The sequence below is a fragment of the Egretta garzetta genome, unplaced genomic scaffold (genome assembly GCF_000687185.1).
Source record: "Egretta garzetta isolate BGI_Z169 unplaced genomic scaffold, ASM68718v1 scaffold334, whole genome shotgun sequence".
NCBI lineage: Eukaryota > Metazoa > Chordata > Aves > Pelecaniformes > Ardeidae > Egretta > Egretta garzetta.
The window spans coordinates 277748-305604 of record NW_009259431.1 but is presented as its reverse complement, the minus strand read 5'-3'; the positions used below and the strand labels follow the sequence as shown (position 1 = coordinate 305604).

The window sequence follows — 27857 nt, the reverse complement described above, 5'->3', positions numbered from 1 at the left end:
CGGCCCAGCTGGGGGTCCGCAGGGGCTGGCTGAGGCCCCGACGGGAAGGTCGGGCCGTGCGAGCCGGGGCGGGCGGGAGCGACTGTAGCTGCTTCCCGCCTCGGGCGCTTTTCTCGTGTCCCCGCGGCTGAACCCCGTTCACGCTGGTTCAGTGGCGTACCTCGCTGGGGAAGCGGAGCACTGAAGTAGTGTCCCGAGTTGGTGGCAATACTGAGTGGGTTAAACATAAAAACCCCCCTGGTTTACCCCAGTTACAACCAAAGTGGTTTATTTGCGTATTGTAGGTGGATGCTGTATTTCATACTTAAATACAGTGGGTCCAACAGGTTAAATAAAATGTGTCTAGCCCCAGCAGACCACCAGGCCACGCTTAATGAAGTGCATAAGCAGAGCGTAAGCATGTAGTTAAGCTTCCTGTGTCTGTCTTGCAGTTCCGGATGAAGGGTATGGTCATTGTTTCTGTGGTCAGTGGTCTTGTATGCAATTTTTGCTCCCCCCACCCCAGTAAATTTGCCCAGTTGTTTTTTTTTAGTGGCTGTAAACTTCCAGCTTTCTAAAAGCTCTTAGCGTGGAACTGGATTTCTTGGTTTTACTATGTCCTTTGTGTGTTCTCGGAGCCAGTCAAAATCTTATTAGGGTTGTGTCAGATGCTGCACTAACTTCTGTGCAGGAGAGTTTTGGTTTACATAGTTGTTTCTCACTTGGAACCTAGCATGGGTCTGATTAGTTTGGCCCTTTTCCTTTCTACCTGCAGGTGGGTTAAACTTCAGTGCTGGGGCCAGGAGCCCCTTTCTTTACCTCATTTAGACAGAGGTGTGGTGTTTGGGTGTTGCACTGAAAGCCACTGTGGAAGAATATTGCTCAAACTCTGGAGGCAACCAGTACGTTGCACGTTGGTACATCAGCTGAAGTCAGTGGTGCTTTACAGACTTTCTGAAGCTGAACTGTTGGGTTATAGTTAGGTAGTTTCTGTTCCTGTGGCCACAGCATGGCCATGTTGGCATACAGAGTGTTTCAGAAGATCAGCTGAAGCTTTCTAGTCTTTAACAATATGTTTGCAATGTGGATGATGTTTGATATCATGTGTGGGATACTTAATGCTGTCTTGATTAATAAATAAATGGGTCCTCTAAATACGCTGACAAATATTCCTGTTGAGATCATGGAGTGAATTACTCTTAACAGCTGTGCCATAGCAGTATTTAGAGATTCTACTTGGGATTTTGTACTGGTTTGCAACATGGGTACTAATATGTGACAAAAATTTATGCCTGGAAAGTGCTTTCTTAAATTTACTAGGACAAGCATGTAAGTTATGTGATAGCAAAATTATTTAGGAAAACACATATTTTATTATGTATTATGAGAATTTTGATTAACTTAGCAGAGAAGCTTACAACTAGTTCTCTGGAATAGTTGTTTCTATCCCTTGATGTTAGGTTAGGGAGTGTCCAAGGCTTTTGGGAGTCTGCGCACCCTGACACTACAAAATTAAATTTTAAGAGGAAAATGGGAACTTTAGAGCAGTTAGTGCTTGAACATTAGCCTTTTGTGGTTTGGGTATACCTATTTGGGTGGGAGAATAAAAATGCAGGTTTGGTTGGGGTTTTTCACCCCCTTATTCATTCAGCTGTACTTACACAGGTACTCAGGTAGTGAGCATCACAAGACATCAGTGATTTAGCTGCCGCATCAAAGACATGCAAATACTGTCTTAATATGCGTGAACATTTTCATGTTTGGTGTATGCATGTTGAATTAAGACTGTGTTGCAAAATCAGTTATACATTGGAAAAAGTTTATTTTATTTTTTTTTCCTCTCCCTTGTTTTAGAGGGTTATTTATCACATAAAAGAAATGATTGAGTCAGTCAAAATAAGAAGACAGTGCATGCTGGATTTCTATTCCCATTATGAACACCTCTGTGCTCTTCAAGGCTCTGTCCCACTGAAAGCTGTGAAGGCTAACCTGACTCGGGGAGCTCTTGATCTAGTTGTAGATTGCATCAAAGCTGCTGATTGGGCTCCACTTCTGAATGCTGTCAGACATAATAAGAATCTCACTTCTATTGGAATAAGAAGTTTTCATCAACAGGGTCTTGGAGAATCAGGTTTGTAGTGATGGCTATAAAAGATAAGTATATTGATGTATGCATGTTAGAGTTTGTTGCATAAAACTTGTGTGATTGAATGCATGCGAGGAGGAATTGTAGTATGTGAGGAATTATTTCTATTTAAGAAAAAGCAGCAAAAAAGCAAGATGTGATTATGAGTGCTTTTAAGTCAACAGGGACTGGGTTTTACTGATGTGTAATTTTTGTTGTTTACTAGGTGTTGAAAGATACAAAACTTATTTTAGGAGGAGAATTCCAGCAATTCGATCAAAAGACTTGACTGGCCAACTGTGCAAAGCTGTCAAAGGCTGTCTCAGTATATCAGATGTACTAAAAAATTTAGAACTGCAGGGTTTGCTTCTGAGGGAGAGAGATCTAATACTGTTAACCAAGGTGAGAATATATTGGTATACAAATAAATGGAAAATATGCGTAGAACGTAGAGAATTAGCAACTAAATTTTATAAATACTAGTCACAGTCAACGATATTTCCTATTCTAAGATACCTTCGTGTTATCCATCGTATGAATGGTTCTGCTGAGACACTTACTATAACCTAGTCTTGCTGAACCTGTCAAAATCGCATCACCTTCCCTTGCCCTGATTCATCAAGACTTACTAGAAGCAACATCTCTGCCATGTGTTTGGGGCATATAACTTGTGCTTGCGACTGAAAGTACTGTGCATGTACATTACAGAAGGAAAGTTGTGGGACACCAAGGTGAAAACAGGTCTTCTCTCCAGTGTTCACTCATGAGCGGCTTCTAGGAAAGGAGGTTGCTGCTTGTTGCCATAGGCTACAGCTCCTCCTGTGCTAAAGAAATAAACCAGCTTAAACTGAGCTTTAAGGTTCACTTGTTTTGACCTCCCTCTGAACACCTGAGAGTTTCTTGTAGGGAGCACAAAGAGTTCTGGGCAGTTTGGGTGACTTGGTCTTTTCTCTATTTGTATTTTTGCTGTTTCAAGCCAGTTAACAAACACTGTTTTTACTCTGAAGGGCTTGGCCACAGCTTCATCTCTGGAGAGTGTCTCTTTAGCCCACTGTCCAATTGGAGATGGAGGATTAGAAAGTAAGTTCAGAATCAAAAATGTGTAAATATAATTTTTTTTTTAGTCCTTTGAATAAGTAAGCAAGTTTTTCAGTATTTCCATTTCTGTTTTGTCTGTAGTGATTAAAATAACAATCTGCACTTTACGCTACGTGACTTAATTCAAGTCTTTAAATGCTGTTTCTTCACTTGATGCTAGTAAATAGCCATACTACTTTATAACGATGTTTATACTTTTATTTAAAACAAGTCATAAATATTTGAGGTTAACTGTTTCTTGATTTGTTCATGTTTATGTAAGTAAACTGAAATAAAATATGTTCTAGCTTGTTCAGATAGTCTTTGCTAAACAGTTGCACTAGAAATACATAATCTTAGAACATTTTAAATGTATTTAATATATTCATTGTATTTCAACACTAGTTCATTGTCGAGGCTTTTGCCTCTTAAAGCTGATTCAGCTTCTTAATATGAGAGTGAAAAAGTCTGTTCTGATAATCTGGCTCTGGTGTGTATAGATAACATGCATGCTTTTGTCTTCCTTAGCAATCTGTCAGAGTATAAAGAATTCAGCTACTATCAGATACGTAAACTTCACAGGATGTAGCCTCACGTGGCGAGGGGCAGAGCATATAGCAAATGTTTTAAAGGTACTTTAATCACCTTTCTTAGAACCAAATGCTCACAAGAACTGAAATACATTTGATTTTTTTATTTTACCTTCAAGCTCTACATCCATCAAAGCACTTTGTGAGCAGCATGTGTGAGTACTGAAGTTAAGTATGTGAATAGTCCTTCTGAAATTTGTGACTTTGTATGCCCAAAGTAGCTTAGTTTACTGGTGTGGGATTTAAATACGGTATTTCTTAGTAAGCATCAGTTAAACAAATAACAGTTCAGACTGATGTATATTTTCGTTAAAGGAGGATTAGGGCTGTAAATGTCTGACATCTGTTTTGGGGAGTGCTTCTTTCACAAATTTTGAAAAATGTCTTAAGTGTTCTTAAGCATTGAGCAAAAATAATTGAGTTTACAGTTCAGAAGCTACTAATCCACTGATTAGTAAGCTTGTGACTATTACAATACTCTAATTAATGTTAACATTGGTTTGCATGAAAGCACATAATTTCCTAGTGTGTATATGCTACTTGAGATGAGTTGAAATTGTCTGTCTGCCAAAAGAAGGTAATAAGATGTTTTGTAGCCATATTTAATAATTTGCATTGTAGATTGGATGATCAGAACAAACATGATTTAACTGTAATGTTTAAAAATGACTTGTGTTTCTTGAACTCAGAAATGGTATAACTGTGTTTCTTGTATCAGCACTCAAACCATTAAACATTGGTTACAAAGATAACTTGTGATCTTCTCCTTATCAGTAATGGCTTTGCCTTTTCACTTGGTAACAATTTCTTTGTTTGCAAAGCACCAGGCAATGAAAAGACATGGTGAAGCTTGGGCTGAAAGCCTACGTTACCGGAGACCTGACCTTGACAACATGACTGGCTTGAGGCGGATTACTTTCAACTGCAACATGCTTGTTGGAGATAGAGGAGCAAGTACCCTTGCAGACTGTCTAGGAGAGGACCTTTGGCTAAAAGGTATTGTGAAATGTTGACTCTTAAGATGTAGTAGTGTCAGGCAGAAAACTTAAAATTCTCAGTTATAGGAAATATAGCCAGAAGAGTAACTCCCTATTTAGGTAGCAAGGAGTAATCTTTTCAAAAAAGAGATTTATCTTTCTCTTTTGAATTGTCAGAGTGTCTGAATACTATTGTGTCATCTAGAATTGTCCTCCAGTATTTTGGAGAAGTAACTTGTTCTACAGGCTATCTGTACAAAATGACTAATGTTGGCGGTGTAAGGCATAGCGTTCTGTACATGGAACCAAATACTTACCTGTTGAAATTGTTTTCAAGTTTGAGCCAGGTGTACAGATAACATGCATACTGATGGAAGAGGATCAGATTAGAGAATACTTAAGCAAACTGGATGTGCAGAAGTCCATAGGCCCTGATGGGATGCATCCACAAGCATTGAGGAAGCTGGCTGATGTCATTTTGAGGCCACTCTCAATAATCTTTGAAGTGTCATGGTGACTGGGAGGGTCGCCTGAGAACTGAAGGATAGCAAATGTCACTCCTTTCTTCAAGAAGGCTGGGAAGAAGGGCCCAGGGAACTACAAGCAGGTCAGCCTTACTTGGATCCCTTGGAAGGCAGGGATGTGTTGCTATCCAAAGGGACCTCAACAGGCTGGAGAAATGGGCTGATGGAAACCTCATGAAGTTTAACAAAAGGAAGTGCAAAGTCCTGCACCTGGGCAGGAATAATTCCATGCACCAGAACATGCTGGGGCCTATGTTGCTGGAAAGCAGCTTTGTGGAAAGGGTCCTGGAGGTCCTGGTGGACAACAAGCTGACCATGAGCCAGCAAAGTGCCTTTGTAGCAAAGGTGGTTACTGGTATCCTGGACTGCATTAGGCAGAGAGTTGCAAGCAGGTTGAGGGAGGTAATTCTTCCCCTCTGCTCAGCACTGGTGAGGCCAGACCTGGGCTCCCCTGTACAGGAGAGAACCGAAGCTACTGGAGAGAGTCCAGCGAAGGGCCACTAAGATGATGAAGGGACTAGAGCAACTCTCATTTCAGGGAGGGCTGAGGGAGCTGGGTCTGTTTAGCCTGGAGAAGAGAAGGCTCAGGGTGGGTCTCATCAAGGTAAAGAGGTATCTCAAGGGAGGCTGTAAAGAAGATGGAGCCAGGCTCTTTCCAGTGGTGCCTGGTGACAGGGGAAGAGAAAGTGGGCCCAGACTGAAATGCTGGAGGTTCCTCCTGAACATCAGGAAACATTTTCTTACTGTGAGGGTGACTGAACTCTGGCACAGGTTGCCTGCAGTGGTTGTGAATCTTCATCCTTGGAGGTCTTTTAAGAGCTGTCTGGACATGGTATGGGGCAACTGGCTTCAAGGGAGCCTGCTTGAGCAGGGTGGGTCAGCAAGATGACCTCCAGAGGTCCCTTCCAACCTCAGCCATTCTGTGATACTGTGTATGCGCAACATGAAATAAATGCCAAAGCTACGATAGTACTTTTTCATGGCAACCACGTAACTTACTGATGTGTGCAAGCAATGAACTTGTAGAAGCATTGACTCAGACTTTTTAAACTTAAGTTGTGTGTTTGTACATGTGATGTTACCTCAGGCAGTTGAATTAATTGGTGACCGGGAATATTATATTTACTAGGAATTGTCAAGAACAGTGATTTTTTTATATCCCTTCCTTTGCACGTGTTTAGGAGTTATTTCTTGATGTTGATCTATAATACTGATTTCAGTTTCTAGTTTTCTTCTCTGAAAGTAATATTCTTGCATTTACACATGGCTGTTATTGTCATGTCCTCTTTTCTCATGCTTCATGTTCTATGAAATTGATGTTTTCAGCAGCTGTGGGTTAATTTACACCACTGAATTTTATTTATTTATTTTTTTTACCTCCTTAAATATTTTAGCACTTGATTTGCAGCAGTGTGGAATATCCAATGAAGGAGCAAGGTCATTATTAGATGCTCTTCAAACTAACAGAACATTAGTAGTACTTGACATAAGAAAAAATCCATTAATTGGTATGTATCTGTATCTACCTTTGTCCTCTTTATGGTTTGTTTGGTTGGCTTTTTTCCCAGTAATTCTGGGGGCAGAGGGAAATAAACTACTTTTAAGGAAAAAACCTGCAATAGCATTTTGCTAAACTCTTCTAAATGGAGGAAGAGAGCAGGGGAGGTAATGTGTACTGCTTATTCAATGATCTGTTTGCATAAATACTTGTCTTACACAGGAAATTCTTAATAAGCGATCTTAATTCATTCTAGATCACGCTGTGATGAAAAACATTATTGAAAGAGTTCTTATGAATGGAAATAGTGCTAATTTGGAGGTATGTGTTAGACATTTTGGAGAGAGTTTGGGGTTTTCTTTGTATCTGCCATGAAGCTGTGAAAATAGCATGCCTTCAGCCATTGCATTTTTTCTTTTAAGGGACAAATTTCTTCAGAATGAATCTAAAACAGCTATTCTAATTATAAACAGAAGTCTGACTCTTAAGCAGTTTAAAAACCAAACAAAAAAACACTATAAAGGGAAAAATTAAAAACACTAGCAGCACCATGATACTGGATTGGGCATTTTGTATGATTTCTTACGTAATTTAAGATGTAACATATAATAAAACCAGGATATCCATTTAATGAAAAAGTAACAGAAATGTGTGTGTATACTTGGGCATTACGTTAAGTAAATGTTGCTGCTGGACTGATGGAAGGTTGTCTACTACATGCGTCTTGCTAACATGGTAATAATAACTTTTCATTAAAAAGTAAAAGAAATCACAATTTAAAATTTAGAAAATTATTTTGAAACTTATGTAAATTATTGACAAAAAATAGTTAAGATTTTTTGAAGTTACTCAAGACTATCCCTTCTGATACTAGCCATCTAAGAAACCAGAGTTTAGCTAAAGTACAGTACCCCTTGCCATCTTTATTTAATAGTCCATAGAGAGCTTGCAGTAACATGCATAAACTGAGTATCAGGACCATTTATGATTAGATATACTGTTTAAATACTGAGTCTTTTGTTTATAACACAGAAAGCAGATTCAGTTCCTGAAGGAGACAGCAAACAAATGAGTGTACTCTTGTTCTTGTTTTCACAGAGCTGTAGCAATTCCAGTTCTTGTTCTGGAGCTTACTGCTCTTTTGGTTTTGAAAAGGCTTAAAATTCAGAGCTGTGGATCTGTAGGGAGTGTCTAATAAACGGGGAAGTTTGTGTGTAGAATTCCTTGAGGATTAATACAGTTCCCCACTTCGATCTATTAAAAGACTTTTTCTGAGAAATTGAGGTTGGTTGTGAAGGAGTAGTCTTTCTCCTTGGCAGATGCAGTCAACACTTGCAAAATGTTGCAGGGATCACATGAAAATAGCATCTGCCTGCAGATGCTCAAGATGATTGGAAAGTTGAACCATGAAAAGAACCAACTCTGTGGGGAATCTCCCATATATATACTAAGAGATCACTCAACTCAAGGCATTTGTTTGTATTCATCCAGGTAGTGCAGTATCTTAAGTCTTATTGGCGATGCTAGTAATTCTGCATACCTCGTTAACCATGTGAGTGAAAAAGGACTGGCCACCAGCTTGCTGAGTAACTTTGCTTCTTCCACAAATAAAACCAGCCTAGATCCTTTATTTTGTAAGCTCTGTTACTAGGCTGTTGTAAGTAATGCTTGCTGTTTGTCATGTGAACAGTGCAGACACTCAAAAAGGAGTAATTCACCTGCTGAGCAAGATGAATGCAAACATTTGATGTTGATGTTCATATTCTTTTGAAACTGAAACATTTACTGCACTAATCTAGGATTTATAGCTGGGTTTGAGCTCAGTTACTTAGAAGTAAGTTATGTTATGAAGAGAAAAACTTCGTTTGAGCCTACTGTCTTGATGTGCTCTATATTGAAAGTCAGCCATGTGGGGTTTTTGTTTTGTGGTGGTGTGTGTGGGTGTTTGTGGTGTGTGGTTTTTGTGGGGTATTTTTGTTGGGTTTTTCCTTTTTTCTAAGGAGTCAAACCTCAGGGAATAAATTACTAAACTGTCAGAGGTATTAATGATGATGAACAGTTGGTCATTAAGCTCTGTTGCAGAAAGAACTGCAAGGACTGTGTCTTCATTCTGTCAGTAGTCAAAATTCAGCCATACAACTTAAAAAAATCCAATGTACAAGTAAAAACAATTTAAGAGTGTATTTGTGAGAGCCCTAATGACATATTCTAAATTCTGGATGTAACTAACACTGATTCTTTCTATTTTTAACAAGTTTTAACATAATACAGAAATGTCATCTATTTTTCATGTTTTCCACAAATTTTTTTTTACGGAGGATCCATTATAGACTATTGTTTACAAATGTAAAGAAGCAGTGTTCATTTCTTGTAGCTTAAGCGTGTTAAAGAGAATACAGTCAGCATCTACATTGCTTCCTTTTGTCATCTGTGTACTGCCTCCAAACCTGTGAGGTTTTAAAAGGATGTGCTGGTCCATTTTTTTGTAGTGGTGAAAACATGGGTATCTCTCTTGGAAATTATTTAATTTAGTAGGGATTCTTTTTTTTCTTTTAACTATTATAGTCTCTAGAGATCTGGATTTCATATTGATAGAAAATGAAGAATCAATTGGAATAAGTTTAGCCTAAACTTCTTGAACACAAGGTGTAAGATGTAATTTTCCCTGTGAAACTATTCTGTCACTCTTGCAGCAAGTGGCTGAACTTGTACTATATCTGACCCACAGAGTTGCATGGATGATCATACCTCGTAGCACCTCTGGTTTCAGCTTTTTATCCTGCCAAAGACTAACTGTCGTAATTCTCATAAGTAAAGCTCAGTGAAGTGTCAAATTTGTTTGTATCTGAGAAGTGGCAGAGCTGTATTCTGTAGCACCTCATCATGGCACCTGTGTTGCTTTAGAAAAACAATTTGGTGGGCCTTTGAATGGCCTGACAGTAATAAGCCATCATAACTACAAAAGATCATGTCTTGGCTGCCACAAATAGCCTGTAATGTAGCGTCACCACTTGCTTACTGGATACCACTCACAGCAGCCCTTCCATCCTGTTTTGCATAAGAACTGGTTGTTTGTCTTTGCTTTTCAATGGCGTGTAGGTGCTTGCCTTTTGGGCTGGGTTTTCAAGAAAAGGTGCCTACCGCTAATTGCTGCCTTTAGAGTTGATGGGCAGATAAACTAGAGGAAGGGTTTATTACCCTAGCTAGCACCACTGTACAGCTAGTATAGAAGATTGTAATCGTAGATAAGATTGGGTGTAATAGGTAGTGAAAGTTTGTGTAGATTCTGAAAGAGACTGAATAACTTAAAGGAAAAATCCACTGAAGGTGTCTATAAAACAAGTTGCTTTCATAGTTTCAGCTCGAGCACTTAGACATTTTTCAACACTGTCTTTAATATGTTTGCTGTCTTTATATTTAGATGTGGTACAACAGCAGCAGGCACTGAGACAAGAGACAGGCTACTGGATGAACTTTAGGTTTAACCTAGTATAGCTGCTCTTTTATGCATGTAGTAAAACAAAATTAAGATACTCTTGCTCTGAGAAGTTTACAATTTAATTTTACTTTGTCTGTGTTTTAGTTTAAAATGAACAATTCACTTGTCTCAGGATCTAGATCCAGCTGTAGATCCAGCAAAACTTATACAATGATTTTTTGAGTCCAGATTTATAAGAAAACCCCGTTTTTCTTGCCAGTGATAAACCTGGACTAAACTAGGTTACTTAGAGCACAGTAATGGCATTTTAATCTTCCCTGGGCATTAGGTGGGAGTAACTTTGGCATACTGTTCCTAGTGCTCTGATGTGAGGTTTAGGGCTGTCTGAGATAAGCTTTGTGTTAATATCAACTGTGTTTCCTTCAACAGCTGCTTCAGTGCTAGGCTTGGTACTAACTATAGCTTGATGCACACTGAAAAATAAGTGACAGTGTAACTTAAGAATATCTACCTGGAATAATAAAACTTTTATTGGTGAAAGGGGAACCTTTAAGAACAGAGCTGTTGCTGTAAGGAAATGAAGGTTGAAGTAAAGCAATTGCCTTTGGTTATCACTGTGTCTTAATTTTAATTTGGAGGCTTTTACTGTGTAAGGATGAATTCTTATTACAGGCAGTGAAAATTAAACTTCATATTTTTTAAGATACTAGCTCTATTGGTAATACAAAATCATGCTAGGGAGGCTTTTATTACTCTGGAGAACTCTAGCCTGAGCCGGTCATTCTGAGCACGCCAGCTTTCTGAGAATGAAAAGCAAAAGCCAGGGTTTCCTTTTTATAGGGTTGATGCAATTTTTTTTACTATAAAAGGAGAAGTGTTTTGCACAGGAGGAAGGAAAATATTGGATGGGGTATTACAGTGGTGTTCCGGGAACACTTTCTCATAATGTAGCACTCAGACTCACGTTGAATCTGTTTGAATTGGGGCTTCGTGGGATTTTTGGTTTTCCTTAACTTTACAGTTTAAGTTTTCTGTAACTAGCAGTGTTCTTCATACAGGTGACAAAAACTCTCTAATATTAAATAAGGACTTCTTTATATATCAGTTACTAAACCAATTTCTCCTTCTTTAAAAAAAAAAGCAGTATAAGTGGCTGACGTCTCCATCTTCCAAGGATGCTTTGAAAACTAGACCAAAGAAAAGAACTATTGTCCTAGGAAGTGGTCGAAAAGGAAAAGCTACTATTCGTATTGGTAATACTGTCTTTTTTTCTCTGACTATAGTAAATTTTGTCTACAAAATGATCTTTCAACGTTTAAGAGCTTTAATTGTAAAATATATGATGTGTCTAAATGTCAGTGTTTTGCAGAATGTCTTAAAAAATCCATTTATTCTTAATTCAGTAATGAGTTTTCTAACATCAGTGGTTTCTGTAGGAAACTTGCTCTTGGTTTTAGTGCTGCTATATATGTGGCTGGAAAAATGGTAGGATATGCTGACTTAAATATGCGGAAGCATTGCATGTATTTATTCTGAGTGCATCTTCTCCACAGGCTTTCACTTCTAGGAAGCTTGGCTGTAGTAAGTTGCCTAGTTCTTCTGATGTTGTAACCCTGCTGTAGCAGACTGTCCTCTGCCAGAATAAACAAGCATGCATTTTTTTACTGATGTACAAGATGTTCTAAGATTTATTTTTCTTTAACTTCATGTAAACCTATTAGAAATAGTGTGTTTAAAATAACATAGGTATCTTGAATATTTATAAGTACTGATAGCTGCAATACACTATTTTTAGTAATTTATTGAAAAATACATTTGGCTGTCTTTCATCTTTGCTCTAGTTATCTGGAAGCAGAGAGGTAAGCATAAATCAAATTGAAGTCTTTGCGGAAATAAACTCTGGTAATCAGGGTGATGGAGGAAGAGAATGCCTGACTTAAATGTAATTGTGGTTTAGGTTTTTGTTTGTTTGTTTTTTGGGTTTTTTTGAGAGGGAGGGAGTCAGGAGGTGAAAACTACTCTGTCCTATTTATTTGGTGAGAGTGAACTGAAATTTGGAATCTCATTACCACGGTTATGCATTTCTATACCATTACAAAATTAGTTGTTTTATTGATCTCGGAGAAACAATAACCTGAGTTCTCACTAGTTTAACTGTATGAAATATTAGGTGAACAGTTTTCTGGGCTTGTTAGTTTCTGACTCATATAGAACCTGGTGTAAAGTGTTCATCCATCCACACTAGGTATTTATTCTGAGTCTGCTTTGAGTGATAGTGTATGATTTAAACAACACCAAAAGACTGGACTAGTGAACGTGACTTTTCATAATTTATTCCTCTTAAGTGAATATATTGCTGGTATTCTGTAGAAGTGATCAATGTGAGTACCAGCTTTAGCTTCAAGCATTTTGCCACTTTTTTACACGAAACCCACTAGAGGGCAATTTGAAGCACATAGATAGCCTTATCTGTGTGCACTGTCTAAGCTCCTACTTGAGACAATGGAGTTAGGTATCTGAAATTGGTAGTGTGAATAAACCTCTTCAGCTACAAAACTTTGTTGCCTTTTTTGAAGCAGCGTGTCTTACTTAGATCAACCTAACAGTTAAGTATACCAGCTTATAACTGCATGCAGACAAGCTGCCCACCCCTCTTTTTGAGAAGCAAAACAAAAGTTTTTGAAGACTTAAGCAAAATTAGACTGAAAGGTAGATTTCTTACAGTCCCTTTTATTACATGGGAGATTTTACTTATGAACAATAAGCTGTGAATTTATATGTAATTCGGTATGATGAATTATCTTTTCTCCTATTCTCGCTGTTCAATACAGGATTAACATCTAAAAAGTCTGTAAGTCCTGGGAAAAAAAACATGTCTGTGAAAGATAGTTACTCACCAAAACCACTACCACCGGGCACAAAAGGCTTCCTTCCTTGGCGGACTGCAGAACGTGCAAAGAGATGCAGGTGAGGTTTTCATAGCACAAGGGAAAATATAAAGCATAAAACCTGCCTGATAAATACAGTAGAGAGCAGTATTAGTTTCTTAAAATATGTAGTTCAAATTTACACACAGAGTTTTATACTGTATCTATAATTTATCTGTCTATATAAATTTTGAGGATTCTATTTCAGTAAGTTTTTAAAATACACAAAACAATATAATTTGATAGCCATAGGAATATCCAGGTGTAGCAAAAAAAACCCTCCACAACCAAACCCACCTTGCTTCGTTGTTCTTGTTACTAATGATTTAGCAGACTTAAAATAGCCAAAGATGCAATTTTGTGTTCTAAGCTTGTAGTATAGTTGATTTGTCATCCAGTTCAGGGTGTCTCGGTATTTTTTCCATCTCTTCTTTCTGTTCCATCTCCCTCAATTCCAACATAATTATTGTAATCATCTAAGCCCTGGGAAGAAAAATTTAAAAAAAAAAAAAAATTGTTAATATTGGAAAGCTGAAATTTTTTTATCATGTTCCTTTTTAAAACATTTTTGGTTTGTTTGTTTGGGTTTTTTTTTGTTCTAAGCTTGTAGTATAGTTGATTTGTCATCCAGTTCAGGGTGTCTCGGTATTTTTTCCATCTCTTCTTTCTGTTCCATCTCCCTCAATTCCAACATAATTATTGTAATCATCTAAGCCCTGGGAAGAAAAATTTAAAAAAAAAAAAAAATTGTTATACTTGGAAGCTGTAATATTATTATCATGCTTCCTTTTGAAACAGTTTTTGGTTGCTTGCTTTGGGTTTTTTTAATGTATTCCCTAAATCTGGGCTTCTCAAAATGAAGGCTATACAAATATTTAAACAAAAAAAATTACTTAATGCTTTATCGTAACCGTTTTTATTAAACCTGTTTTTCAAAATGCTGAACTCCAAATTCTCCTGTTAAGTTTAGTTCGTAATGATTAACTAGGCAAGATTCCTATTGAAGATACAAACATTAGCATCCAGTAATGTTGCTCTAATTCATGATTAAGTAGGGGTACTAACAGAACAAAATGAGGAGGTAATGAGCGTTAGAGGAATACAGTGCAGTGTCTGATGCTGGTTTTACTCTTAGTGCTTCACCTGTCCTAGAATCTGGTGTTCAGAAATGGAAGTAATGATGGTGCCATTATATAAACTTACTTTTTCTCAAAAGTATTTTCTTCTAACCTTAGAGGGGGACCAGTGGATAGTACTGAAGAATTACCAGTGAAGATTCAGGTACTCTGTCCCTCATATGATGGTTTATGTAGTAGATAATGCCTGAAAAAAGATGAAAGTATTTTCAACAGAATCATATTGTCTAAAAGTTAAGATTGGAACATACTTTTTAAAGTTTCTCTCTCATAGAAGTGCAAAATAATAGTTTATGTCAGCATTTGGTTGAAACTTCTTTGATATTTAGTTTATTCCCATTTCTGTATCACTGCCTTTTGGTTTGTTATACTTATGAGCAAGCTGGATTTGAGCATGGGCACAATCCCTCTAGAGGCAATGAGGAGAATTAGCAGCACTCTTCTCTGAAAGGCTCTTCTCTCCCCACCCCTTCCTCTTTTTCCTCCTTTTGCTTTTGGACTACATACTAGTGTTTGAACCCATCTGTGAACCACTGTAGCAAACATACCAACAGGGGAAAAAAAGCCCCACTGTTTGTTCCTTCTCTTTCACATCTCATTTCCATCTTCTCCCTTCCACCCCACCCACCAGAGAAAAGCTGAAGTGTGTTAGTGTGTACTAATGAATTCAATTGGCTCACAGAAGTGTCTGATGGTTGCTGAAGCCAGAATGCTTATCCCCTGGTCTGGTGTAGGCTTCCCATGGGCTGCAGTCCATTGGGAAAACTTGTTCCGGCACAGGTTGTCCACGGGCTGCAGCTCCTTCAGCCCATCTCTCAGCTCTGGCATGGGGCCTTCCTGGGGCTGAAGTGTGGGTGTCAGCGCCACCATGGAGCACCTTCTCCTCTGAGCCTGGTGCACCATGGAGCACCTTCTCCTCCTCTGAGCCTGGTGTGCCCTCTGCTCTTTCTCACTCTTTCTGTTTCCCCCTCCTCTGCCTGTCTGGCTTTTTTTGCCCTGAAATAGGGTTTCCCTGAGGCGCCGCCGTGGTGGCTGCGGGGCTCAGCCATGCCCTGGGGTGGGTCGGCTGGAGCCGGTGACAACTGGCTGTGTCCAGCATGGGGCAGCCCCAGCCTCTCCTCACAGGGGCTGCCCTGCAGCCCCTGCTGCCTACACCTTGCCACATATAACCAAAATATGCACACACATGATTTTTCAGTATTTTTTAATGCAAATTTATTTCGAAATGGCATAGCTGGACAATGTATATGCATTAAGAAACTCTGGGAAATGACTTAATTTAGCTTAATCTAAATTGCACTTTTGGTACTATTTAAATTCTGGTACTATTAAAAATCTTTGATTTTTATTGCACAGTGTAATGCTGTGAGTAGGTGTGTTTTTCTTTTCTAATGTAATTAGACAGGTATTCCTGTGAAAGTGACAGTAGAAAGCGCTTCTACATCTGAAACCGAAGACACAGAAGATTTAGATGATGTTATTCATCATCCCAGTTTGACAAAATCATTAGATAATCTTAACTTAACAAAGTATCAACAATTACAGGTAAGAAGCATGTTCTGTGCCTTAAACTCCATAAAGGCAAATTGTATCAGTTAAACCATGTTTTATTCAGAAAATTATGCTTAAGCTAATAACCAGTCGTGGAGCAGGACTCTGAATAACTTTTATATATTCTGCATTATGTCATACAGCCTTCCATTTCAAAAGATGTGTGTCAAATATGCACTGGATTTCCAGTCTGTGAATGGTTTTAATGAAGATGTGTATGCTATAAGCATATTGTCAAGTTAGGGCTATAATAAGGAAGAACTTCACTTAATATGCACAGCTGCAACATGCGTAATTTCTCTGTTACAGTTTTGAATCATTGCACAAATGTTTTGATAAGTGTTATTGCCTGTAGTATTTCTTTCCAAGTATTTCCTTTATAAATGTAATTTAATGTTATTTCTAAGAGCTAAAATATTGTAATAATTGTTGTGTAAACATAATTTAAGAAAATAACTGAACATGTGCTAAAGCTCCATTTTATAATTGAGCTTAGTAACAAACTTTTTTCATTTACTTTTTATTATTCCCTCCACTTCTTTGATAGTTCTAAAAAACCTAGCAGTAGTGAGACTGACTATTGCTGCAGATGTCTTGACAGGGGATGTTCTTATAGAAGGAAGGGAAAACAAAAGGTGTGTGTCAGTGACTCAGTAATGCTACTGAGGTAATCTAGCACTATTATAAAGTAACAACCTCATGTGGAATAACTGGGTTGTTTTGGAAGTGTTAGGATTTGAATTTTGTTTAGAGAATCTGCACTGCCTCCAAATGAATACTGCTAAAAATAAGACCTATAGTTAGTCTGGTTTTGGTGGTGGTTGTCATAGAGCACCACACTGAGTGAATGAACTGTTTATGTGTATAAATATTAAGACCATGTAGCTGTCTTTATGTAAGCAAAGTGAAGTTGAAACTTAGCTTGTTGGATATCTATATGTAATGGGAGAGTTAGGGTGGCTTAGAGTTACTGTGGAAGGCAAAAGGACTGTACAAATACTGCATAAATAATTACCTGCCTTTTTTTTAGCTGTTGTATAACTTTTCTTTAGGCCTACCCTTTTTCTCTCTAGAACTTTTGTTCAGGAAGATTTTCAAGGTTTTCACAGGTTGCTGGCACTTGTATAGCAGCTTTCTTCTTCTTTGTAGGTGATTTCATATTACTGTTTGTGTGCAATGTGTTGGCATCGTGCTGTGCCATGGCTTCAGCACTCTCAAGTGCATTGTGCCTGGAATCATGGAATTCCATGTCAAGTGCATATTGCGCCAAAAACTTCTATGCAGCAAGTACAGTGCTCTAAGGAAACACTTGATGTATTTATTCTTGGTGTTTGGAGAGTGAGGAATATTATTTCCAGGACACACTGCAGAGGCAAACTGGTTTGTGCTTTGGGGGGGAGGGTTGTAATATCAACCTATGTTGTCAGTGTTACCTGTAGTATTATGTATAGAGCAACTGTAAGGAAGGGATAATTTGTGATTAATTTGAGCTTCCTGGGAGGTAAAACTATAAATTTTAGGAACCTACCCCAAAATTGGTTCTAAATTTCCTGTGCTTGAAAAGGTCCAGGTTTTCCTGATTTTCTGAATTTGAAAACCAAAGTACTTTTTTAGGCTATGGTTGCATATCTGAAAGCACTGTTTAAGCTGTGTCCAACTGTTTCTGTGCCTCACCCATTGTTTTTGTTACTTTTTGTTACGTTTTGTTACAGTCTAACATTATGGCAGAACTGGACTAACAGCTTCTCACCACTGAATTGTGAGGTCTATTTCCCCTCCATCCTTTAGTGCTTTTCCATTTCTTGCTTCAGTCTTTTTCTCTCTTATGCCTTTTTTCATGTTTATCTGATCATAAGGCAAGTTGATTCAACTTGCAGATGTAAAGGAAGCTCATGTAGTTCAACAAGAGCAATCTCATGCAACGGTATATGCTGCTGAGGGCAGACCATCTGGAAAGCAGTGTGGCAGAAAAGGCCCTGGTGGTTGTGGTGGACACCAAGTTGAACAGAAGCCAGCAGGGTGCCCTTGCAGCAAAGAAGGTGAATGGCATCCTGGACTACATTATGAGAAATGTTACTAGCAGGCTGAGGGAGGTGATCCTTCCCTTGTATTCAGTGCTGGTGAGGCCACACCTGGAGTACCATGTCCAGTTCTGGGCTACCCTGTAGAAGAGAGACATGAGCATACTGGAGAGAGTCCAACAAAGAGCCACAGGATGGTTAAGGGACTGGAGCATCTCTCTCCTATGAGGAAAGGCTGAGAGAGCTGGGACTGTTCAGCTTGGAGAAGAGAAGGGCTCAGGGGGAATGATAATAATTTATATAAATACCTGAAGGGAGGGTGCAAGGAGGACAGAGCCAGGCTCTTCCAGTAGTGCCCGGTAACCGGACCAGAGGCAGTTGGCACACACTGAAACAAGGGAGGTTCACTGGGAACATCAGGAAAGACTTTTTCACTGCGAGGGTGACTGAGCACTAGCACAGGTTGCACAGGGAGGTTGTGCAGTCTCCCTCCTTAAGACATATTTAAAAATCACCTAGGCATGGTCCTGAGCAGCTTGTTGTAGGTGGCCCTGCTTGAGCAGGGTTTGTACCAGATGACCTCCAGAGGTCCCTTCCAACCTCAACCATTCTGTGATATTTTTCCTGGTTAGTTTTCAGCCATCTTAATGACTCACATTGGCTTATGTCGTTGGTGCATTTCAGGACTGGAGCAGAGTTAAGTGGCAGAAGTCTATGGCTGATAATGTGAGAGGGGAAGTGGAGGACCCTTTTAATCTGCATTGATTTGGCTTAGGGCTGTCATTAAACAGCTCTTCCTGGGGAGCTGACTTGAGGAACTGATCTAGCTGAAGAGTAATCCAGTGTATTTGGCTGTAGCAGGCCTTGGCACAGCCTTTCAGTAAAGTGGGACAACCAGCTGTGCTAGAACTATGATGGGATTGCGGAGTGTTCCAACAATAAGCACTGGGAGCTCCTTTAACTGCCACTGTGCGGAAAAAGCTCTCCAAACATCCCTTGATGTGACTAAATGACCAGACTTTCACTTCAGTATGCAAGTCCTTGAGAATTTCTCTGCATCCTTCTGCCCAAAAAGGGGCTTTAAGTGCGCTACTTAGTGAAACAGTATTAGTTGTGTTTTCATTTTTTAAAAAAATCCCTTGGCTAAGAAAAAGCTTAATTTCTGCCTATGAAAAATAAGAACTGATATTTTTTCCTTCCACTAGAGGGAATCTGAAATGTCAGAATTGCCTCTGATAAAGAATGTAAGTGAGGGAAACTCTCAGATTTTGAAATTTTCGCTAAGGATATAAATGGTGAACTTGACCCTTAATATAGTTAGCAGGATAACTCTTCCTATGCGTTAATACTATGTGAATTATGTAGAAGTAGATACTGTGCTGCAACTTTTTTTAAAAATAAGGACATTGTTGTCCGTAGTTACCTAATAGTTGTCCTTAATTAGTTACTAAACTTTTTTATATTTTTAGTTTCTAAACTTCAATTTTTATACCTCTGTGTAGTGTTGAGTAGTCATACTGCATACAGTAATTCTGAGGGCTACAGATATATTTGATATTCAACTTAAAGGCTGTCAGTGCTGTCTTTCTGGACTATGCTACTAGAAGGGTCAGTCCTGTAGCATGGATGTATGTTTAGCGCTTTCTGTTGTATTTTAACAATTCTTTTTCTGCACAAAGACTAGCAGATTTCTCAAAAGCAAATCAAAGAATAAAGCATACATATATTTGTAATTTAATGGTGACAAATACGTTTGCATAGGTGCAAGGCATCTTCCTTTAAATGCATGCTTCTGATACTGCTTAGGAGACGGAGCTATAGTGTTTGCCAATTTTTTTGTGAAGTTAGCCCATAAGGAGATACTGTGTACATCTACAGTGTGATAAATCAAGTTTAAACAAAACTACAAACCCTCTACATTTCTGTTTAAAAAAATCTTGATAATTTAACTGTTTTCCTAGCCTTTGAAAATACAAACCAGCAAAATGAAGAAAAAGGTCAGTTCTGTCACCTTTAGAATTGTCTAAAATTTGTCCACAACAAAAATACTGTATAACTAAGGTTTCTAAAGTTGAGTTGCTTGCCAAAAACCCCCTGCACCCTGGAAACTTTAAAATACATACATACATATGTGTGCACACACTATAAATGGAACTGTAAGAATTCTTCAAGTCTGTGGTACCTGTGACTGATTTCAAAGCTAGGTTACAGGACTCCAGCTTGCATGTCAAGTTGTGAATGTAGAACATTATGGTCACTACTTCCTGTGTTGTGCTTCTGTATCTATAAAAGGAATTCTGGCTTCTATTATTTCCACAGGTTCTGAAGTAGGTTACAGTGAGACTGGTATTTGTTGAGGGTTCTCCTTAGAGATTTCGTCCCCACCCTGTGCCTGGAGGCGATTTTGTTACGTTATGGCAGATACTGTTAAAACTCTTCCCAAACGCTGTCTTTGGTTTTCCTATACCTTCTGACCTCTGAGAGTCTTTCTCGTGTTCAGATACGACTAGCTTTCTAGTTCCAGAGTTAGTTTGGTCAATGCTAGTCTGGGCATCTTGGGAGTGGGTTTCACTGGAAAGTAGTGACAGATCTATAATATTCACTCTGAGTGGTTGTCATTGGGAGGACTATATCTAGAATATTTTAGAACCTGCATCTTTGAATCAGATGCAAAAGTCCCTTGCATCCTACAAGACCTGTGAGGATCTCTTTGCATTTGTAGAAGGATTATTTCTACTATGCATTCTGTTGCACACCAGTCTTCTCAGCTACTTGCTTGTATGAAGTGCAGTAGTGTGCTCTTGAATAAGATTTTGATACTAAAGGATTTCAGTGCTATTTGGATCTTTGCTCCTCTGTAGAACCAATTGATAAGGTGTGTACAAAAAGCCCTGTCCTATGTTACACGTATGTGCCTCTATGCAAGGTGTATAGAGAAATGAAGAAGCTTTGTATACTGTTAATTAATATAGGTTATCCTCTGAAATACAGAGCAGCTTGGTAATTTTAACAGTTTTCACCTTTGGGACCAGAAGACTGTTAAGGCATGTGTCATTGTTTAACCCCAGCCAGCAAATAAGCACCACCCAGCTGCTCACTTACCCCTGGTGGGATGAGGAAGAGAATCAGAAGGGTAAAAGCGAGAAAATGCATGGGCTGAGATAAAGACAGTTTAACAGGTAAAGCAAAAGCCATGTGCACAAGCAAGGCAAAACAAGGGATTAATTCACTGCTTCCCATGGGCAGGCAAGTGTGCAGCCATCCCCAGGAAAGCAGGGCTTTGTCATGTGTAACAGTTACTTGGGAAGACAAACACCATTACTCCAAACATCCCCCACCACCCTTCCTTCTTTCCCCAGCTTCATACGCTGAGCATGACATCTGGTATGGGATATCCATTTGGTCAGTTGGGGTCAGCTGTCCAAGCTGTGTCGGCCTCCCAACTTCTTGCCTACCCCCAGCCTACTTACTGATGGGGTGGTGTGAGAAGCAGAAAAGGCCTTGACTCTGTGCAAGCACTGCTCAGCAGTAACAAAAACATCCTTATGTTATCAAGACTTTCTAGCATAAATCCAAAACATAGCCTTATACTAGCTACTGTGAAGAAAATTAACTCTACCCCAGCCAACACCAGCACAGCATACAAGAACAAAAATTCATATTTGTTCTTTTGCTTCAGGTGCTGTAATTAAAGATAGGTCTCTGCTGTGTTATGAGAGAATGTGGTGATTGCTTATCAAATCCTGACTGCTGTTTGCTGAAACAGATTCACTACTTAGAACTGAAAGTTAAAATACAAGTGTAGGCATCTCATGAATAAGCCTAGAATATATTTGTTAGATGTTTGGGTTTGTTTTCATTGTTGTTAACTCAACACTAAGCTGCCTAACTCACTCAAACAGCTTGGGATTGTGAAAAAACTTACTTTTTCTGCTAAAGAACTAAGTGAAACCAATTGGAAAGAGTACAGTTTGTACAGTTCAGAATTTTGTATTCCTACTGCTCTAATAATACGTAAAATCCTGGATGAAGAATACATTCTGAAAATCTAGGTCTGGCTACTAAGGTTTTTTTTTGAGCCCAATTTGAGCTTTCAATAAGGTAGGCGTATTTAGTTAAAAATGAGGTTTGAAAAGGCGAAGAGTAAGTAGAGAAGAACATTTTTCCTAGGCCCAAGAGTCTTGTGCTATAATATTGCGTTATCTATTGCTATATTGCAAATCCGCTAAGTGAATCACACTTATTTCCACTTTCCTGTGTTAATTTTTTGCATCCTAGAGTTATGTACTGGTAGACCTCTGTCACGTATTTTTGTAGAGAATAAGTTATTGCTTGGAAGGCCGCATGCTAGTTGTTAACTGGACATATCGAGTTTTTATATAATATTGCATGTTGATCTGACATTTTGAGATAAGTTTCATTATAGTTTATCTGTGTTATGATAGTTGGAGCTGGAAGAATGCATGGAAAAATTAAAGGAAGAACAAAGAGCTAGAGTAAAGGCTGAAGAACGGATAACAGAGGTAATGATACTTAACTGTTAATCATCTTTACTTTTAAAGGAGGCACCAATGAAACTATCCACTTGCTTAATTGGGAGTAGTAATCAGTGACCTCTAATGTGGTAGTTTCCAGAGTTTCAGTTCAAAGTCACATGGATCATTTACTAGCCTAAGGGCAATGATGAAATCTGCATTTAGTAATGTGTGTTTGTTCTCCTGATCCTACTCCAGAACCTTGAACTCCAGGTCAAGCTACTCTTTCAGTGTGTTTTACTCATTTGGGGTATTACTTACGATCTGGGACATCCTGATATTTTTCTTGAGAAAGTGATTAAATCTGCTTGCAATCTGCAGCAGATGGGAGACCACAAAGAACTACCCATCTTCTTTATCATGCTGAAAAGCTGTTTGTTGCAAATCTTGTTTAACTTGGCTTATTCTGTCCCTTTGATTTTTAAGTTTTGTTTTTGCAGACAATAAAAATGTCAGATGGTTTTCTGCATAGCGTGTTGGGCATAGCTGTCAGTTGTTGCAAAGTGCAATTTCACATTATGACAGAACCAAACTAACAACTTCTCGCAGTTAAATTTTGAGGTCTATTTCCCCTCTGTCCATTGTTGCTGACCTAGAAAGACCCATTTGCATGAATAAGCAGAATTCCTTATAATAGTGTGGAGTGTAAGACAGTGTAAATGAATGGATTTAGTTCTTAGATGTGGTCTGGAGTGGAATGAAAGCAGTGGTAAAGAAAGAAGTGGAACTTCAGCAACAAGTGGTACCCCACAGTACAGGGAACAGATATCCACCAAGGAGACTGCACTCTACAAGGTTCAATCTAGTCCTCCGGTGTGGCCATCCCTGTCCTCCTGTAACCTGAGGTGCAGCAGTGGCCTCTGCTGTGACATCTGTTGTTTGAATACTTAAATGCTTTTTAGGCTAAACAGCCACTGCAACAAATCTTTCTCTGTCATGCTAGAATGCTTGGACCTAGCACCCTGTCTCAGGAGAAGGGATAAACTAAGTAGCAGTAATTTCTAAAATTGTTCACTTTGATACTGGTTTAACAGCTACAGTGCACTACACAGATCTATAATTTTTTTGTCCTTCTCTCATAAAAGTGAAAGAAGGACAGCCTGTGGTAGCAGTGATTGCATAGCTGTAATCTTAAATGAGTGTCTGAGTTAGTTTCCCTCAAACACAAACCCCTGTATATCCTACAGTTACCATTCAGCTTTCAGTTTGTCATTGATTAATGTTCAACGTGAAGAAAAATCAGATCATCTTAAACTTTCAATTTTGGGATGCAGAGTGGAGGGGAGATACAGAAGTATGCATTCCCTCTGATACAGAAGGGTGAATATAAGGAGAGCGTTGGCCTTCATTAAGGTTTTTATTAGTAAAATAAACTCTTTGGTATTAATGTTCATACAATACATGCAAAATAACATGATAGGAAAGCTAATGTTTTTACTTGCACTTGCTCTGCAACATTCTGTACATACTGAAGACAATGCTGAGCCATCAGTTTTGTGTGCCTGCAGAGATTTCACTGTAGTAGCACAGAAATGCAGCTGTGGATAAGCAAACCTGCACAGTGCTCAGTGTAACAGTGCCCTCAATATTTCTGGTACAGGAAGCTCTATATCAGCTATGTCAGTTACTTTGGGTATTTCTCTTGTGATACTGCTCTATAGGCTTGCAAAGGTCAGGGTTGGGTTTTTTGTTTTTCTTTTTAACTGACAATGATAGAAATTACCTTTTTTCTTCCCCCCCCCCCCTCCCACCAGCTGGAAATTGAAAATGCAAGATTAAGAAATCTAAATATCTCCCTGTCTGAGGTTCTTCATGCACAGTCAGTAACCAACATGATTTTGGAAGATGAAGGTGTTCTAGGCAGCATTGAGAACTCTTTCCAAAAGTTTCATGCTTTTTTGGACCTCCTTAAAGATGCTGGGTAGGTTGTCACTTTACTTACGTCTTACTGTTTCTTCTGAGATCTCTTTCCAAAATTATCCTCCCAATGAATATGTTGCCCCCTCCCCCCAGATCTCTAGGAGTGTACTCGCAAAGAGCAGAGAAAGAAAAATTAACTGTATATACCTACTGTTTAGTCTCTTCTTGGTGAGAAAAACCTGGTCCAAGCACTGTCCAGCTGAATCTGTCCTTGGGAAAGGCTTTCAAGAAGCCCATTCCAAAAGAGAAGAAAGCTTCTGTCAAAGCATGTTTCCTAGTCTTTATTGGATCACCTGTGGCAATTAGCATTCCCATAATATGAAAGGCTTAAAATGCAGTTGAACTGGCTTCAGAAAGTGCCCTGTTGCCTTCGGCCTCTTACTAATTGAAGTACAGAAATCTAAATGGATGAATCTGGCCTCTGTACTTAAATTCTGGATTATTTATTATTACTTGAAATATTTTAGAGAGTGTTGATTAAAGTTTGTCTTAAGGTTCTACCACTGTACCTACAGTTTCACAGAGGATGGTTCATCCTTCCCATTTGTCGAAGAATTTCAGCTGAAGTTCTCAAACCTGTTTTATAAAGCTTATGTAGCCAGGTATGGCAATCCTGCCCAGGAGAATGAAGCAATGATGTGAAGATACATTGTACTCTGCATGTTCAGAGAAGACCACAGAAGATTTTATTTGCTCTTCTGCCTCCTGCTTCCATCCACCTCCACATTGTAATAATGTAACTTAATGTAAAGTTCACCCTGAGGCCATGTCCTAATTCTGTGCCAATCATTTGGTAGAGTTTCCATTACTTAAAGAATGAATTTCAAACTTCGGAGGAAGGAAAAAATGCTCTCTTACTACATAAAAAATAAATTTTTCAAATGGGTCCTACATCTCTTCATGATAATAGGGAGCTGCTCTGAAAGCTACAGAATCCTCTTCACAATAAGCTTCTGTTTAATGTTGTGCTATCAATTGATGGCTGCAACTTCTCACTTACTGAGGCTTAAAACACCCAAGTGGTAGGTTTGGCCAACTTGTAAGCTGGCAGGTGAAACAACATGACTGTATTTGTGAAGCATGTAATTGGATTTGGCTGTTAGAGATTATGCTAGTTTGGGACACGTGCACCAATCTTCTGCTTGAATGATAATCTTTGTTCTGCCTGACAGGGAATCTACTTGCAAGCATCCTGCTCTGAGATCAATGCTAACTGGGAGAACTTCATTCTTTGCATCATAACACTGAGTGAAGGCTGACAATTTTGAATCTGCAGGCTAATTAGTGCAAAGATAGGAAAGTAGCTTTAGCTAGTTTTCACCTTTATTAAGCTATTTTGGGCTTCTCAGAAAATAGTGGAAAAACTCTTCAAAGCTTCAAACAGATTCTGTTTCTTCTTCTGGTTTTGAATGTTTAGATCTTGCACAGGGTAAGAATTTTTTCTGTCATTTTCTATTAAACTTTATTTTACAGACTTGGACAACTTGCTGTATTGGCTGGGATAGATCAGTCAGATTTTGGTCTTCTGGGGCATCCACAAATGAATTCTACTCTCAGTAAGCCTGCTAACGTGCTAAAGGAGAAGTCTTTTGAAGAAGACAGGCAAGAACATACCCAGAACAGCAAAGTAAGTCTATAGAGGGAATGCTAGTGGTAATGAACTTGACACTATTTAATGTACTTTTCATTTCACTGTTATCCCCCTCTGAATGAAAGCAATGATTACCAAATGATCCATGAAGTTGTTATTGCAATCTTTTGCTGTAGCTGTATTTATCCAGATCATAATAATCCAATGATGAATGTAAGCTTTTTAAGTGATTACCATTTAGAACAGAAACCGTAGTATTTTGTAATGTTGTAAAGAAAGAGTTGTTGGTAATTATATTTTTTCTTATTCTGAAATATGAAGTTCCAATAGTGGTATGCATCCATTACAAATGGAAAATACCATGACTAGGTTTTTTAGAAACATTTAGTAATAATGTATAGTAGTTTTAAAAAACTTGGTCTGATAATAGAGGGTAGTACAAGATGCCTATTGAACAGCAGGATTTTTAGTTATTGCAGTGTATGTGTCCAGTCCTGTTAGATTTCTACATGAGCCATGCTGTGAAGACTAGGCTTAAGTTTTTAAGGCAATTAAAAATTAAGGTACTGGCAGCCTACAGCCTCATCCAAGTTGGATAAAACTGTCACACTAAGAATCATTCTGCATTCCAGTATGTTTCTTATACCCAATGTCTTCCCTATTAGGTGTTCAAAATTCCTCCAGAACACCATGGGATTCTAAGACATGATGGTAAAAAGTGTTGGGGTTTTGTAATGGCGTGCAAAGCAATTTCCAGTTTTGCAGTTTGAATCTGCTAAAATTATTTGGAGTAATAGAGTAATTCTTGTTGTAGGTTCTTTGACATTTGTTCTAGTTTGGCTTGCCCACAGTGTCTTCAGCTGATAGACTCTTCTGCACTGTGACATTAACTTGTTCATGCAGTTTGGATCATTGTTTCTAATTCATCTGCATTTGGAAGCATGAGCTTGAAGTTTTTTAAATATGCATGGCAAAGGATGATTTACAAAAAGCTTCCAACTAATACTTAACAGTACTCTCATACTTATCTCCTAGTACTGGTTAGTTCAGATTCTTGTAGCAGGTAGGTATTGTGGGATAGACTATCAGGATCACACTACTGTGAACTGTGAGCAAATGTAATGAATTGCAGGTGTTTCAGAATGACAGACATGTCAGGTTTGGTTCCTTCAGTATAACTGACACATTTCTGTAGCAGAGGGTTCAAGCTAGATGTGAAACTGTAGTATGCCTACTCTGTGTCATTATCACCCTAGCAAACTTCTGAAACTTGCTTGCTTTGAAAGGTTATACAGATTGTGCAATTGCTATTATCTCTGAGTTTCTTCTGTATTATGTAAAGACTTTATTTTGCTATGCAAATTTTAGGATATGGCAGTTGCAATACTGGATTTTTTTTTCTGTAGTTGCATCAGTATCTTCATTGGAATCTCTTCTTTCAGAACAGAGCTGGAGATATCGAAGTTTCTCTTCCTGGCATGTTTCAATCCCAGGTGGTTGTGAATAACACCTTCTCTCCTCTTAGAGAAATACAAGAACTTCAGACTGCTGGGCAACAGAACCAGCCAGGCTCATGGAATGAAAATGAAGCTCAAACAATTAACCAAAATAAAGAGGATAAGCCTCGAAATAATACTCCAATATTCTCTGAGAGGAGAGTCAAACAAAATGAACATGCAAAAGGACCTCACTCAGCAAGGCAATTGGTTACCAGTCTGCATTCATTTTCTGATTCCAGTGTACATAGTAAAAGTAATGGTAGCAGAATATCCAGTGGTGCTTATAGTGAAAAGAGCAAAAATTGCTCCTCAAACAAATATAACCCTAGAGCAAATGAAACGGCAATTCCAAATGATGGAGCAAGAGGAGACCAAAGTAGACTGCAGTCAGTAAACCGCTCTGCAACTGATACTGTAGGTTCTGGCTCTGAAAGACAAGGAAGTATCCAAAGTGTTACCAGCATTTGA

At 38.6% G+C, this 27857-nt stretch overlaps 1 protein-coding gene across 1 annotated transcript; it reads left to right on the top strand.

Moving 5' to 3' along the window:
- Positions 1 to 1842: 1842 nt before the first annotated feature.
- Positions 1843 to 27857, top strand: CEP78 (centrosomal protein 78). The gene is made up of 15 exons (XM_009637089.2): positions 1843 to 2110; positions 2331 to 2506; positions 3112 to 3184; positions 3710 to 3813; positions 4593 to 4767; positions 6667 to 6780; positions 7027 to 7091; positions 11354 to 11462; positions 13041 to 13176; positions 14372 to 14417; positions 15674 to 15817; positions 22290 to 22367; positions 24134 to 24300; positions 25773 to 25926; positions 27333 to 27857. The coding sequence occupies exons 1-15, from the start codon at positions 1858 to 1860 to the stop codon at positions 27855 to 27857; spliced, it is 2319 nt and encodes a 772-aa protein (XP_009635384.1). The 5' UTR covers positions 1843 to 1857.